This window comes from Pseudorca crassidens, chromosome 8, assembly GCF_039906515.1.
Source record: "Pseudorca crassidens isolate mPseCra1 chromosome 8, mPseCra1.hap1, whole genome shotgun sequence".
Lineage (NCBI taxonomy): Eukaryota > Metazoa > Chordata > Mammalia > Artiodactyla > Delphinidae > Pseudorca > Pseudorca crassidens.
In genome coordinates this window covers 49312213-49326363 of record NC_090303.1, presented here as the reverse complement: position 1 = coordinate 49326363, position 14151 = coordinate 49312213, and the positions used below count along the sequence as shown (strand labels likewise).

At 40.7% G+C, this 14151-nt stretch overlaps 1 protein-coding gene across 9 annotated transcripts in view; it reads left to right on the top strand.

The window, feature by feature from the left end:
• Positions 1-3568: 3568 nt before the first annotated feature.
• The window catches only part of PPP1R9A (protein phosphatase 1 regulatory subunit 9A), a 328300-nt gene continuing 317717 nt past the window's right edge, over positions 3569-14151 (top strand). For 8 of the 9 annotated variants that reach the window (XM_067746382.1, XM_067746381.1, XM_067746379.1 and 5 more), the window contains exons 1-2: positions 4074-4179; positions 5916-7532. In XM_067746382.1, the coding sequence (XP_067602483.1) occupies positions 6138-7532 (1395 nt within the window). In that variant the 5' untranslated portion in view covers positions 4074-4179; positions 5916-6137. Of the gene's footprint in view, positions 3735-4073; positions 4180-5915; positions 7533-14151 lie in introns of those variants that run through there. The other variant, XM_067746375.1, reaches the window with a different exon arrangement.

Sequence of the window (14151 nt, the reverse complement as noted above, 5' to 3'; positions counted from 1 at the left end):
TTTTAATGAGGTGATGATGATGTACAGATATTTTGGAAAATGTGCCTATATGTAAGTTTCTGGGTTGGCACTCATGCGAGGGTATCTCAGTGTCAGTGTTATGCCTAGTGTTAGACCTTTGAAGGTGCATGTGCTTTTCAGAAAGTAAAACTACATCCCATAATAAACGACTATGCATCTAAATGCTTCATTTGGCCTTGGGCCAACTCTCCTTCGGGCGAGCATGTGGTAGTCTATCATTTGGTTCTATGTTGCTGGTCTTGCTTACTTTCTGAGGCTCTTGAGGTGGGCTCAACTTATGAATTTGCAAAATATGTACACTTTGCATAAATAATATTATAGCACACTGTAATCAAATACATGTAATTTATTATAAGAAAGTTTTCAGGCTTCACAAAGTAATGTCAGACTAAATTGTTAGCTTCTAGAACAAAGCAAAAATTTTTAAAAAATCCACAAAATTCAGTTTCCTCCCATTTAAAGCTACGTCAGGTCAAATTTACATTTCTAGCAAAGATAATATCTTGTTTTCGTTTTTGAAACTATACTATTTAACCCCCTTCTAAAATTTTCATTAATAAAGCTCAATTTCATCTCTCATTAATGTGTTTGTTTCTATTCTCAGAATCATAAATATGAATTCCATTTCCTTTGAGGACCCAGCTAGGTATTAAACTATTTTCAACTGTTCACTCTATTGTTACTGTATTCACAAAATAAAGAAGAGGCTTAGATTATTGTTCAAGTTTTTTCACACTGCAATAAGGAGATAAGTAGTATTCTGATTTTTTCCATAGACATGTACCATGTTGGTGCCCATGGCTTTCTTTTAAAAGTAATGTGATATGAAGGAACAAAACTTAGCTTGTAGGCCAGATAATTATTAATGTAGAATTTAACAGTGCTTTGCTCAACTAAACAAAAATCAAGAGCAGGATTCAGACACAAGATTTTCTAGACTAACTGGTCGCTTTATTTCAGCTTATATAAATACATTTTTAGAAAACTAACACCTTATAATTTTGTACTTTTTATTGACTAATCTTATGGTCCATTCTTGGTTACAAAGGAAATAAGAGTAATAGCCCACAATATTCTACATGATTTATAAAATAAATCACATATGAAAATCAAAATCCCCCTCTTTCCCAAATATAATACATTGCGTTTTGGGTGCCTTGCATGTCAGTACTAAACTTCACCTAACACTGCCCCAGTCCCTTTTCGATTAGAACAGGCAAAATTTATGACCTCTTATCCTCAGTACATTAATGATCTATTGAACTAAGTTTTGATCCTTATAAAGTTAAAATACCTTTCCTAATTTATGGAAGTGCAAATGTTGTCTAAGACAGCACTGACAATAGAAATTTCTGTGATGAAAATATTCTGTATCTACACTGTTCAGTAGGTAGCTACTGAGTCTTTTGAATGTGGCTAGTGGGACTAAGGAACTTAATTTTAAATTGTATTTGAGTTAAAGTTAAATAACCACATGTATTGGGTTAATTACTACTGGTCTAGCAGTCCCTTCAAACACTCAGGTAAGTGTTAGAAATGGAAGGTAGGTTATGGACAATCCAGGAATCTGAAATTATGAAAAATTATGTTTTTAAAACTCTGTCATTGGACTTCCCTGGTGACACAGTGGTTAAGAATCCGCCTGCCAATGCAGGGGACATGGGTTCGAGCCCTGGACTGGGAAGATCCCACATGCCACAGAGCAACTAAGCCCGTGTGCCTCAACTACTGAGCCTGCGCTCTAGAGCCCGCGAGCCACAACTACTAAGCCTGCGTGCCACAACTACTGAAGCCCGCGTGCCTAGAGCCCGTGCTCCGCAACAAGAGAAGCCACCGCAATGAGAAGCCCGTGCGCCAAAACCAAGAGTTGCCCCCGCTCACGGCAACTAGAGAAAGCCCGCGGGCAGCAATGAGGACCCAATGCAGCCAAAAATAAAATAAATTAAAAAAATTTAAAAAAATAGTTAAAAAAAAAAAACCTCTGTCATTCATCCCTTCAGTATGAATTTTTCCAGAAGGTTCACAATAAAAAAAAAGTGAAACCTAAACCAACCAAATTCTTTAGGCTGCTTTTCTGTATGAATCATCTTTTTGTAAAGAGGTGTAAGACTGGTTTTGTTGCCAACTCTGCCCCCTCTTCTACAGATAGAACTGTAGTGATTAGGTTCCTGCATTTATTTAGGTTATTCTCCTAAAAAACATGGTTTCCATACTGCAAATAAATGACAGGAACTTTTCCACCTAATTACCCCAGACAACACAAATGTTCTTTCCAAAAGTGGAGACTGGAACCACAAGCCCCCTCACATTGCCTGTTACATCTGTTTATGCTCATAGAAGTGACATCCACGTCGTAGACAGGGAATACCAATTTCTTGGGAAAGCACCCAGAATTTGGTGAGGCTTGAAGAAAAAATTCCACTGTTCAAAGTAAGAGATACATAGAATTGAGCAGCTACAAAGCTCTTTTGAAATTAAGCAAGAAAAGATTTTGCTTCCAGAGTATAAATTCTGTGTATAGACTTGCCGGAGTTCGTATGCAACCATAATCATTTACTAGCGATAAAGCTGTAGGTAAGTTACAAAACCTAAACCTCAGTTTTCCCATCTGTAAAATGTAGATAACAATAGCTCTGTTGGAAAAACTCCTGTAAGACTTTGAAATGGGCAAAAGATTATTGAGTGTCCTTTCAGTGGAATGCTGGATGTTATCTAAAGGACTCTGGAGTTTCATGGTTCTACAGTAGTTTGCACCTTTGCCTGCCTTTGACTTTTTACGACTCTATAAGCCCTAGAAACTTAACGATACTGTAAATGGTTCTCATCTATACATATGCAAAATTATTTTGTTCCTTAGAGATACAGTTATCACTGCCCTGTATAGGAGATAATTCAAAATATTACATTTTAGTGCCTTATTAACCAGTTTTGCCTCTTTTCTGATTTTCCATAAAGCTTTGCTCTTCACATTCTCATTTGGATGGGTTGCAATATTTTGGTGTTCCCTCCCTAACTGATGAGTCAAATAACATTTTTGACACAGCTTCATTTTACATTTCTGTTAGAGTATATTTTTACCTTCTTGAAAAATTATCCTTAAAAGTTTCTACTCCACAGTTTTTTTGAGAGTTGGTTTAAAGGTCTATATTGACGGTTATGATTGGTTTTATATTTTGCAGTAAGGCTGTAACACTTCCGAAATTTTTGATGGGGAAAGGAGGGGGTAACTGAGCATTTATAAAAGGGGAGTCTGAAAAGCTCTTTCCTGATAAGAAAGTCAGAAGATTTCCTCACCTCTTTCCTTTTAGCAGCGGAAGGTTAAGGTGGGTATTAGGCGAAGTACAAGTGGCCTAAGCGGAGGAGTGGAGGCCACTCTGGATCGGGGCCTAGGTGCCGGCCTTCCCTGCCAGGAGCGTGGCCCAGGGTTTTGGATGCCCTGGGGTCACGGAGTTAACGGCAGACTTCGTGGGGCCCCAGCAACAGACAGCCCAAGAACCCAGTTCTCGCGAAACCAGGACCCGAGCTGAAGGGCAGGATTTGCCCCAGGCCCGAGGGGCCCCTCGCCCACGGCCGAGGGGGTGGGGCGGCCTCGCCTCGGGCCGGTGCTTTTCGCCCTCCGTTGGCCGCCAGAGGCTCCCTCTCTCTCCCTCTCCTGGGATTTTGCTGCCGGGCTCCCTCTCTCTGCGGCCCTAGAGTTAATCCCATCAGCCGAGGTGAGGCACCTGTTACCCCGGGCCTTCCTCACCCCCGCGGCCTCTCCCCCGTTACACCCCCGCTACGCCGCCAGCCAAACGGCCCGGCGCGGGCGACCGCACGTGGGCGAAGCCCCTGCCCGGGCTGGGACCCCCTCCCCAGGTCGGCCCGAGTGTGCGAGTTCGTCGGGGCCCGGGCCGCCGCCCGCCCGCAATGGCGTTAGGGAGCGTAGCGCGCCTCCCGGGGCCGCCCGCCGCGGGCCGGGCGCGCGTGGGGGGCCGCGGCGCGCGTGGAAGCGGCCGCCGCAGCCGCCCATCGCGCTGCGCCGGGAGGAGCGGGTGGAGGGGCAGCGAGCGGGCCGGCGCCGAGCCGAGCCGCGGCCACCGTGGGGCGGGGGGCGCCTCGGAGGCGGAGGTGGGAGCCGCGGCCGCCCGACCCTCCCCACCGGCGGCGGCTCCCGCTCGGGTAAGGGGGAGGATGTGCGCGGGGCGAGGAGCTGGGGAGGGTGGAGATGAGGAGGAAAAAATCGGGATGTACAAAGGCTGAGTTGCAGGCTGAGGGTGGGGGAGGGCTGCGGTTGGGGAGCGTTAGGTTGAGGATCTGAGGGAGTATCGGTGGGATCTATTGTTTCCTGGCACACTGGGAGGAAAAACAAAGGGATTTATTAGTATTACCCCGTAATTTTTTTTCTTCTTCTTTTTTTTAATGTGGACGGGGAGCTCGGCTCTCCCCATGCCACACTGGGATCCGCCTGGCAGCCGCCGGGAGCCACAGCCAATGTGTTAGGACTTCAGGTGCTTCTTGGCACAAAGCTAGACAGCGACCTCCTACCATAGCGCTTGGCGTCACCTGCTCTCCCGGCCCTGCCCCTGCCCGGGGCCGAGGGATTGCGTCCCGAACCAGGCTCGGGAATCGGCTGTCTCTCAAGTTGGTGTTATTTATGTTTGTCTTTTGTGAGGGCAGGTTTTGAATACCCCGGCGGCCCCAGCGCCCCCGCCCCCCGCCCCTTCGGGTTCGAATTGGCGGGGGAGGGAGTTGGGGGGGTTGTTGGGGGGGAGGGGAGGGTGTGTATGGCTTAAACAAATGTCAGGGTAGAAGGAGATTGTCGAAGCTTGACAAAAAAAACAGGCACCACACTCTGAAGCCTTTCTTGTTTGTCTGCATGGGCCATGCATGCGTGCTGGGCCAGGAGCCGAGTCTGGAGACGGTTTAAGTGAAAGTGTGTGCTTCCTCGTCTGATGGTGCGTGAGGGTGATAGGGCTCCGCCTAATATTAAAAAACAAAACAAAAACAAAATGAAAAATCTTTAGAACTACAACATCTGCTCCTCAGCGGATCTTGAAGTATTTGCTTGCTGGCATATTGATGTGAAATACAGCTGTGGGCTAGAGGAGACCAGCCAGCACGTATTGCGTTGTATTCTGAGCTTGTAGTAAGTTAGAGGCAAGTGTAATAAACAAATCAGGGCTATGAAAAGTGGTTTCATGGTCCTTTATTTTCTGATCCTCACGTTCTCATACATTTATTCCCATGATATCCTGTATCCCACTCTATAATTAGTAATGTTCACTCTTAGGAAACTTCCAAATATTTGATGTGGTTCTGAACTTAGAGTGAAACTTACTGCCATTTAAGAACTTTCTTCTGTTTGTTTTGGTCTGAAATTGCACAAGTGTTGTTTTGGGGATGCTGTAGATGAGAATATTGGACCAGAAAGAGTGAAATAAGCCTCTGTAGACACGTTTTGGAGTTTGTAAACAGATTCTGAACTTTCAATTGTGCTTGTATAGAAAGAATAAGTTCTACCTGATGTGGAGAATCTCAAGTGAATTTCATTTTTCTGGACAGTTTGATGATTTCTTAAAGATCTAGGAACTGCTGGTTTCTTTTAAGGTCATTCACAAAACCAACCAAAACTTGGGCTAAAGTATTGCTTTGAAGTGTACTTATGTGTCACTTGTATGTGTGTATGTGTGTGATTTTGGTAGGGATCTCAAGTTATGTTTGAAACAGCTTTGTTACCAAAGACCAATCAGAGTTATAACTTTTAAATTCTTGGCTTTGAAATTCCCATTTCAATATGTAATTTCTTCTTATTTGACATGTGGCCAAGCCACTTTGGAAAAAAAATGTATAATAGTTGACTAACCGTAAATTCAAATAAGTAAATGAATTCAGAAATTCGTTCTTTTCTATTACAGATGAACCTCTAGTCTTGCTTTGAAAAAGCCATTTTGTGTAACTCTTGACTGCATAATTTCCTAATACACCTGTTGGGAGGATCACTGACACAGTATGCCATTTGAGAGGTACTTTTTCTTGACCAGATACTGGTGATTAGAGAAGAGAGGTGTTTTGTGGGGTTTTTTTGTTTTTTTTTTCCTGATCATTATGAACACTGGCTTTTCACCCCTGAAGTAAAAATGTTGAAAACCGAGTCTTCAGGTGAACGTACCACTCTCAGAAGTGCCTCTCCTCACAGGAATGCATATAGAACTGAGTTCCAGGCACTGAAAAGTACCTTTGACAAACCCAAGTCAGATGGGGAACAAAAAACAAAAGAAGGTGAGGGATCCCAGCAGAGCAGGGGAAGGAAATATGGCTCCAATGTCAACAGAATTAAAAATCTATTTATGCAGATGGGTATGGAACCCAGTGAGAATGCTGCAGTCATTGCCAAAACAAGGGGGAAAGGTGGATCTTCATCCCCTCAGAGGCGAATGAAGCCCAAAGAATTTCTGGAAAAAACAGATGGCTCAGTTGTTAAGTTGGAGTCCTCTGTTTCAGAACGAATTAGTAGATTTGACACAATGTACGATGGCCCTTCATATTCTAAGTTCACAGAAACTCGCAAGATGTTTGAGAGAAGTGTGCATGAATCAGGACAGAACAACCGCTATTCCCCAAAGAAGGAGAAAACTGGAGGGAGTGAACCTCAGGATGAATGGGGTGGTTCTAAGTCCAACAGAGGCAGTACTGATTCCTTGGACAGCCTTAGCTCCCGGACGGAGGCTGTCTCCCCAACTGTGAGTCAACTGAGTGCAGTATTGGAGAACACCGATTCCCCCAGTGCCATCATTTCTGAGAAGGCTGAGAACAGTGCATACTCAGTGACGGGGCATTATCCCCTGAATTTACCATCGGTTACTGTTACAAATCTTGACACCTTCGGGCACCTTAAGGATTCTAATTCTTGGTCTCCTCCAAGCAAACACAGTGACGATGCAGAGGATGCTCAGAAGAGTAATACAACTCCAGTACTAGAAGTGGCTTCGAAAAGTACCTCTCTAGCTTCAGTGCCCAGTGAAGAGGCACAGCAGAGCAAGGAAGCCGAGGACTCCACATCTAACCAAGAGACTCCTGACAGAATTGACAGAGACATTCCTGAAGGACCTTGTGCTGAAAACAAGGCAGTTACAGAGCCTGAAATCCCTTCACCACAAAACGAACCTTCAGAAGACGCAGAAGCTCATTTGGTTGGGAGTGAGGCAGCAATGCAACAGAAGAAAGAACTTGCAGGTGGTGATTTTACCTCTGCTGATGCATCTAGATTCAGATGTGGAAAGGAAGTATTCGAAGATTCAAATAATTTTGGGAGCTCCCATGTTTACATGCACAGTGACTATAATATATATAGGGTGAGATCCAGGTATAATTCAGACTGGGGAGAAACAGGCACTGAACAGGATGAGCAGGAAGATAGTGATGAAAACAATTACTATCAACCTGATATGGAATACTCAGAAATCGTTGGATTGCCAGAAGAAGAAGACATCCCGGCAAATAGGAAAATTAAGTTTAGTAGTGCTCCAATTAAGGTGAGTATGTTTTCTCAGTTTGTTTTTGAAGTTTTTTCTAAGTTTTTTGTTTGTTTGTTTGTTTGTTTTTTAGTATTTGGGCCTGACTGTATGTAGACTAGCTTTGACAGCTATAAAGAATTCAAGGTTGTTGATATACACATGTTGTCAGGTGATTTTAAAAGTTTGGAGTTTGAGAGATATTATTTCCTGATGTGCTTTATAGTTGTATAAACCAGTACTGAGTAATACTGAAGTTGAAGAAGTTTGGGAATTTTGAGAGACATTCCAATGGACGGGTGTATGAATAATATGAACACTGAAAACCAGGAGTGTTAGTTTGAAATAGAATTACTTCTTTAACTAGTTTTACTTGAAATTACCCATGAATAATAAAATTATCTGAATCGAAACACTGTAGGATATGAGGTATAATGTACAAAGGGAGAGTTATGATAACCTTGAAATAATATTCTTTATTTACGTGCTTAAAAAATCCGAGTTATCCCTTTCTTAAGTGTAAGTGGATTGTGAGGAATGTTGGAACTTTTTTTTTTGTACTGCTACTTGGTAGTGAATGTTGGATTCGTGGAAATACGTTAGCGGACTTAAATACTTTAATTGGAAAGCTATGACTCTAAATAGCTTTGAGTTCAGAATTTGTTATATGGCTTTAAAATGAAATTGTGTGAAAAGATGTTAAATTGATTTGCCATTCATGGATTTATTTTTACCTCTTAAAATCTGGATAAATGCCAATTGAATTCAGGCGCTCTATTCTAATGACTTCACTTAGTTAACATTTGGAATAGAAGAATAGCACAAAGTACATCCGCAGCGGGTGGTGAAACATTATTAGCTGATAATGGCAGTGGGACAGGAGGTGTTTGGTTGAGTATCAGAATCTCCTGGAGTGCTTTTTCAAAGTGTACTTGTCCATCGGCTCAGCCCCAAGATGCTGGCATGCCCTCCTAGGGGAATCTGGGGGGTTGTCGTGGCAGAATGTGTAGTTTGAAACCACTTTCTAGGGGCTTTTAGCTTACACAGTGTGTATATGTGATAGATTTGGAATTAGATCTGGTATCTTCTTAAATTTTCTCCTCAAAATCTAAAGTCACTGTCTATTGTTATTTCCATCTTATGAAACTTTCATATAAGGCTTTAAGATACATAATTTACCTAGCAAAGACAAATATGACCTTTCTGTAAGTATGAAATAAACTAATAATCTATGAAATTATTTACTGGTGTTAGCAGGCAAACTTTTCTTTCATAGTGTAAAGCAAAAGTTCTGGGTCAGAATGGGCCATGTCAAGTTAAACTATGTTTGAAATAACTACTGGAGTTGTGAATCTAGTTTCTAAGTAAGCTAAGTTTCTTCCGCTGCCCTTTCCCACCTTCCTTTGTCATTCTCTCCCCTACCCCCCAATGATAGGTACTCTCTTTAGACTTGCCTTTCCCTCAGGCCTATCCAGCCAGCTTCTAAATTTCATCTTTTACATCCGCTTTGCAGGTGCTCCCCTTGGAACATCATCTTTTTACCCCTGAGGAAGAAAGCAATAAGATTAAATTGTTATGCATTGAGCAAGGCAGGAATAACTGAAATGAACTCTTCAGGGAGTTTGTTAAAACCAGTGGCTGAGTCCCTAATGGGGGATAGCAGTTTATGAAAATTTGGCAACCAAATGGGGCACCAGCCTTGTATTTGGGTCCTATGCTGCACAATATGTAACTGCATAGTAATAGGTTTAATGGATTTTAAAGGATTTATCATTGAAATTTGGATGCTCTTTTGTGAACAAACCAGGTTTTGGGTGTGATACTTTGAAATTGAAGTGATTTTTTTTTCCTGCCATTTATAACAATAAGCATTTTGCCTCTGAATTTTCACGTAATAGACTGTGTATTTCACGTAACAATTACATACATTTAAGTTCAACACATTTCATTAAGAATATGGATCAAGCATCAGATTTGTGAAAGGTAATGTGCTGCGTTTTAGTGGGCAGTTAACAGTACTAGTTGGAGTGGATTAAGTTTGCAAACAGAAGATTCATTCTTAGCCCTTTGTGATGAATAAGACAATTACTCTTTCTTGTTCCCGTTGTTTAACATGTAAGTGGATTCACTTGGAAATTTTGAGTGCTACTTTTCTACTGGTGATGATGGTAGTGTTCAGATTATTCTCCAGTTAAGATTTTTGCCTCAGAGAGTGGTAATAATTAAATTCAGTAAGTGTTTATTGAAGGCTTATCATATGTCTATTCTCATGCTGTTAGCTGCAGAGGACACAAAAATCTATAAGGTTCCCTCTTTCCTCTGTGAGCTTGTAGATTCAATTCTTAAACACATGGTATTTAAAACCCATGAAACACAGTGTGAAAACCTGTGCTGAAGTGTCTAATGTCCTATGAGTACTTTAACTGTTCTTGGCTATACTAAATGCATGGAGTGAACAGGATTTGGTAGATCATTTGGAAGGGAATACACTCAGCCATTCCCTATGTGTTTCCTTATTCTTTTTATAAATATATATTTATGGAATGGAAGTTATGATTTCCAACTTAAATCTTTTCCTTTGAAACTTAAACACATTCCCTATTTTAGAAGTAATAGGGAGCATATTCCTTACAGAAATGATTTTTAGAACTTTTACATTCTTTTCCCGATAGTCTCATCTTATTCTTCACTAGAGTAAACATTCTCAACACTTTTGGTCTTTTGTTTTAGATCTTGTGTGTGTGAAACAATGTCCTCAGTTTCTATTTCAGTTCTTCTATGGATGTTTTAAACAGATATTTCCCTAAGATGTCTTAAATCTGAACCTAGAAAAATATCAAAATAATAGCTGATCTTTCCTGTGTAGTATATCCCTTATGTATAATTTTTGGTGACTTTTAGAAATGGTCAGATTGTTTCTTAATGGATAGGTTAATGTGTTTCATAGTGTCATGGAAAGTTAGAATGGAATTAATAATAGAAAATGTAAAATCCAACTTCGAGATATGGAATGAGGGAGTGTTAGGAAGATGCTAATTTGAGATGTGGAATTATACCTTCATTCTCAGGAATTTCTCAGAACCAAGGAATTGAATTAAATTTGTCTTAGATAAATCAAAGATAGAAAGGGTGACATTTAAAATTATTTTTTCTATTAATTCAGAACATTTATTGAGCCCTTACTATGTGTCAGGAACAATGCAAATGTAATAAATACATAAAATGACTGGAGCTGATCAAGTCAGGAACCGGTGGTCGGTGGGAGGTGTACAGCCATTAAGGTCACTTCTTAGGTCATTCTGCTCAACTCTGTTCTTGGATGATCTTTCTAAGATCATCACTGCAATCTTGTTAAGGAAGTCATGACTCTTTTTCTGTTTTTGGTAGCCTTATGTCCTTTGGATTGGTGTTCTTGAAACATAGCATATCTGAAAAAGGTTATTTTCCTAATTCCCAGCAAGATGAAATTGCTGGGTTAATGTTGGGATACAAAATGCTATACTCTTCTGTGTGTTTTCTCAAGTTGCCTCGAGCTTTACAGAGCTGGTGTTCAAAGGAGAGTCACCAAGGGCAGCAATGCTTCTCTGAGACTTACATGATAGTTGTTGAAAATGGGTTTCTTAGCATTCTCTCCCTCTTTTGGGGCTCTGAGTTATTGTCAGGGGGTACACGAGGCCTTTTATTCAGGATGGTGTTCTGAGCGTAGTTCTGAAATCCAAATTTCTGTCTTTGTGCAGCGTTCTCTTTCTAACAGTCCTGCTCAGTGCTTCTAAACTTGAATTTGCATCAATCACCTGGGGACCTTTTAAAATGCATATTTCTTATTCAGTAGCTGTTTTGTAGGAAATTACCTTGATGCAGTGGTTAGCCTCCAGGTACACTCCCAGCTATCCTGGAGGTATGGAATAGATAGGCTCAGCAACCAAATTTAAATGCTTGAAACACACGATTTATCAAATTAGTTTAAAACACACAGCCAGAAGCAAGAGGAAAGCAGTGAGGGGTAAGTTAACACACTTAAGGTGCAAAAGAGGTTGGAAGGAAGGACCACACTACCCGAGTCCTGGGTACACAAAATTCATGTGTCCTGTCCCTCTCTCTTTTGTATCAGCCTTTCCCATTGATGGTGTGGTTATGAGGACTAGAGTTGATATTTGAGCAAGAACTCCACAGACTCATGATGCCCTTGGCATCGTACTTCCTGGGATACATACTTGCTGTATGGAAGAGAGTGGGGACAAGTACACTTAGGTACAGCTGTAGCTTTGCCAGTTTGCCTGCTGATGAGCCATGGGCATTGTTTGCATTTCTTGGTTAGAGCACCTGTGGGTCCCAGAATAGGATCATACTGGGTGGCCGATATGGAGATGGCATACCTGTCAGAGCAGAGATGGTATGGTAATGACTTGGTCTTTCCACCCCTTTCTATCTACAAGTAAATCTCTTGTTTGTTCCACAATATTTTCTACTTTGGAATGTCTTACAGGTTACTAACTTACCTATTTTTAACATATCTTGTAACTTTTGTCTTGGCCTTACAAGCTCTCATTATCTATACTTAACTGAGCCTCTGAGTATTAGCTCACTTACCATCAGTGATTATCACTTCTTAGAGTTTTATCCATGCCATTTGTTTTCTTGACCTTTATAACAGAATTTAATATTCTCAAGGAATATAGCAAACTCTCAAACAGTAGGTCCGGGGTGAGATTTTGCATTTCTAACAAGCTCTCAAGTTGGTGCTGATGCTGCTGGTCACTATTTGCAGTATGATTTTGAAGTATAATCTTCTGGCTTCTGAAAGGGGCTTGTAACGAAATGTTGGGGAAGCTCACTTAACAGATTTGCTTTACAGATGGGTCTGCTGTAGCTGGTTGTATGGGATCATATTCTTTGAAGATGAAACAGGTGTAAATTTGTAAAGTGCATGAAGCACTCTGTTTCTGGATACCAAAGTGGATTATGAGCCCTAAATTCATAAGGAGTTTGGGTCATTAAAAAGTCATATCTTGGACTCTTTGTGTGGTCTAAGTGGTTTTTTTAAAAATTTATTTATTTATTTTTGGCTGTGTTGGGTCTTCGTTGCTGCGCGGGCTTTTCTCGAGTTGCGGCAAGCAGGGACTACTCTTCGTTGCGGTGCGTGGGCCTCTCATTGCAGTGGCTTCTCTTGTTGTGGAGCACGGGCTCTAGGTGCATGGGCTTCAGGAGTTGTGGCTTGTGAGCTCTAGAGCGCAGGCTCAGCAGTGGTGGCACATGGGCTTAGTTGATCCGCGGCACGTGGGATCTTCCCGGACCAGGGATTGAACCTGTGTCCCCTGCATTAGCAGGCAGATGCTTATCCACTGCGCCACCAGGGAAGCGCAGTGGTCTAAGTCTTTAATTATAAAAGGACAGGAGTAGGAAGTTCTTGATAGACTCAGAAATTCCATTTCTCTCATTCTGTTGGAAGCCTAAATTTAAAAACTTCTAGAGAGAGCATAAGCATCATCATCTTATATAGCTTGCTTTTATTTGGATAACATTTAAATTGAACTTCCTTTCAAAATTTGATGGTTTATAAATTATGGTTTATAACCAGGTAAATAAGTCAAATATTTTAATGTACTGTGTAAAATCAAATAATGAATAGTTACTGAATGACCCCTTTTCTAATACCGCGTGGGTCTACCTCTTTTTTTTTTCACTGAACATTGGTCATTTAGTACTTAAAAGAGATTCTTTTCTACAGCAGACTATTATAGATGTTTGCTGGCATTTATTTGTAGTAGAAAGATTTAAAGTTTCTTGCTTTTTGTGTCATCAACAATATTTTTTATTCCCCTCTAAATTTCCTCACAAAGGATGCTAGTGTTGGGGTAATGGACTTTGAAGACAAGAGGCTGAATTTGGGGGAAAATAACTTTCTATTATGTGATCCATACATTGTTTACTTTATTAATCCAGTCACATGCCGGTCAGCAGTAATTTGATTTAAATCTCGTCTGCATTAGATTTTTTTCTAACATCTTCTTCACCACTCAAAAAGAAAAAGGCTTCAGAATTTCTATAGAAAAATACAGTTAGATACAGGATAAATTCTGTATAAACAAAACAAATATTGTTATGTTAAACTCTGAATATCATTTATTGATTTTTGTGCTGTTATCTAATTTATTTACTATTTTTCTTAATTTCCTATGCTCTTTTTGGATCTATTTCATTTTTGTTCTTTTGCTTCATTATAATCTACAGTTTTCATTTTGAATAGGAGAATACTTTTCAAGTAATGCTTCGTATTTTTTCTTTCTGGTCACTTAAGAAAATTTCCCTGGTTCTAATCTCTTCCTCTTGGTTTGTGACATAGAAACTAAAGATGAGAAATACTTAAGGGTAATCTAGTGTAATTGCCCCAATCACTTCAGTTAGCCCTTCAATAGCACATTGCTGACAGATGATCATTCAGCTTCTGCTTGAATAATTCCACTTATGGGGAGTTTATTATTTTTCAAGGCAAAAGGAAAGTTAGAAGGAGGGACATGTTGTGTGTGTGTGTGCATGTGCGCTCTTATATTTGCTTATTTTCATGTTTTTAATTTGCAATTTTCTATTAAGATAAAATTCAAATAACATAAAATTCACCATCTTCAAGTGTACAATTCAG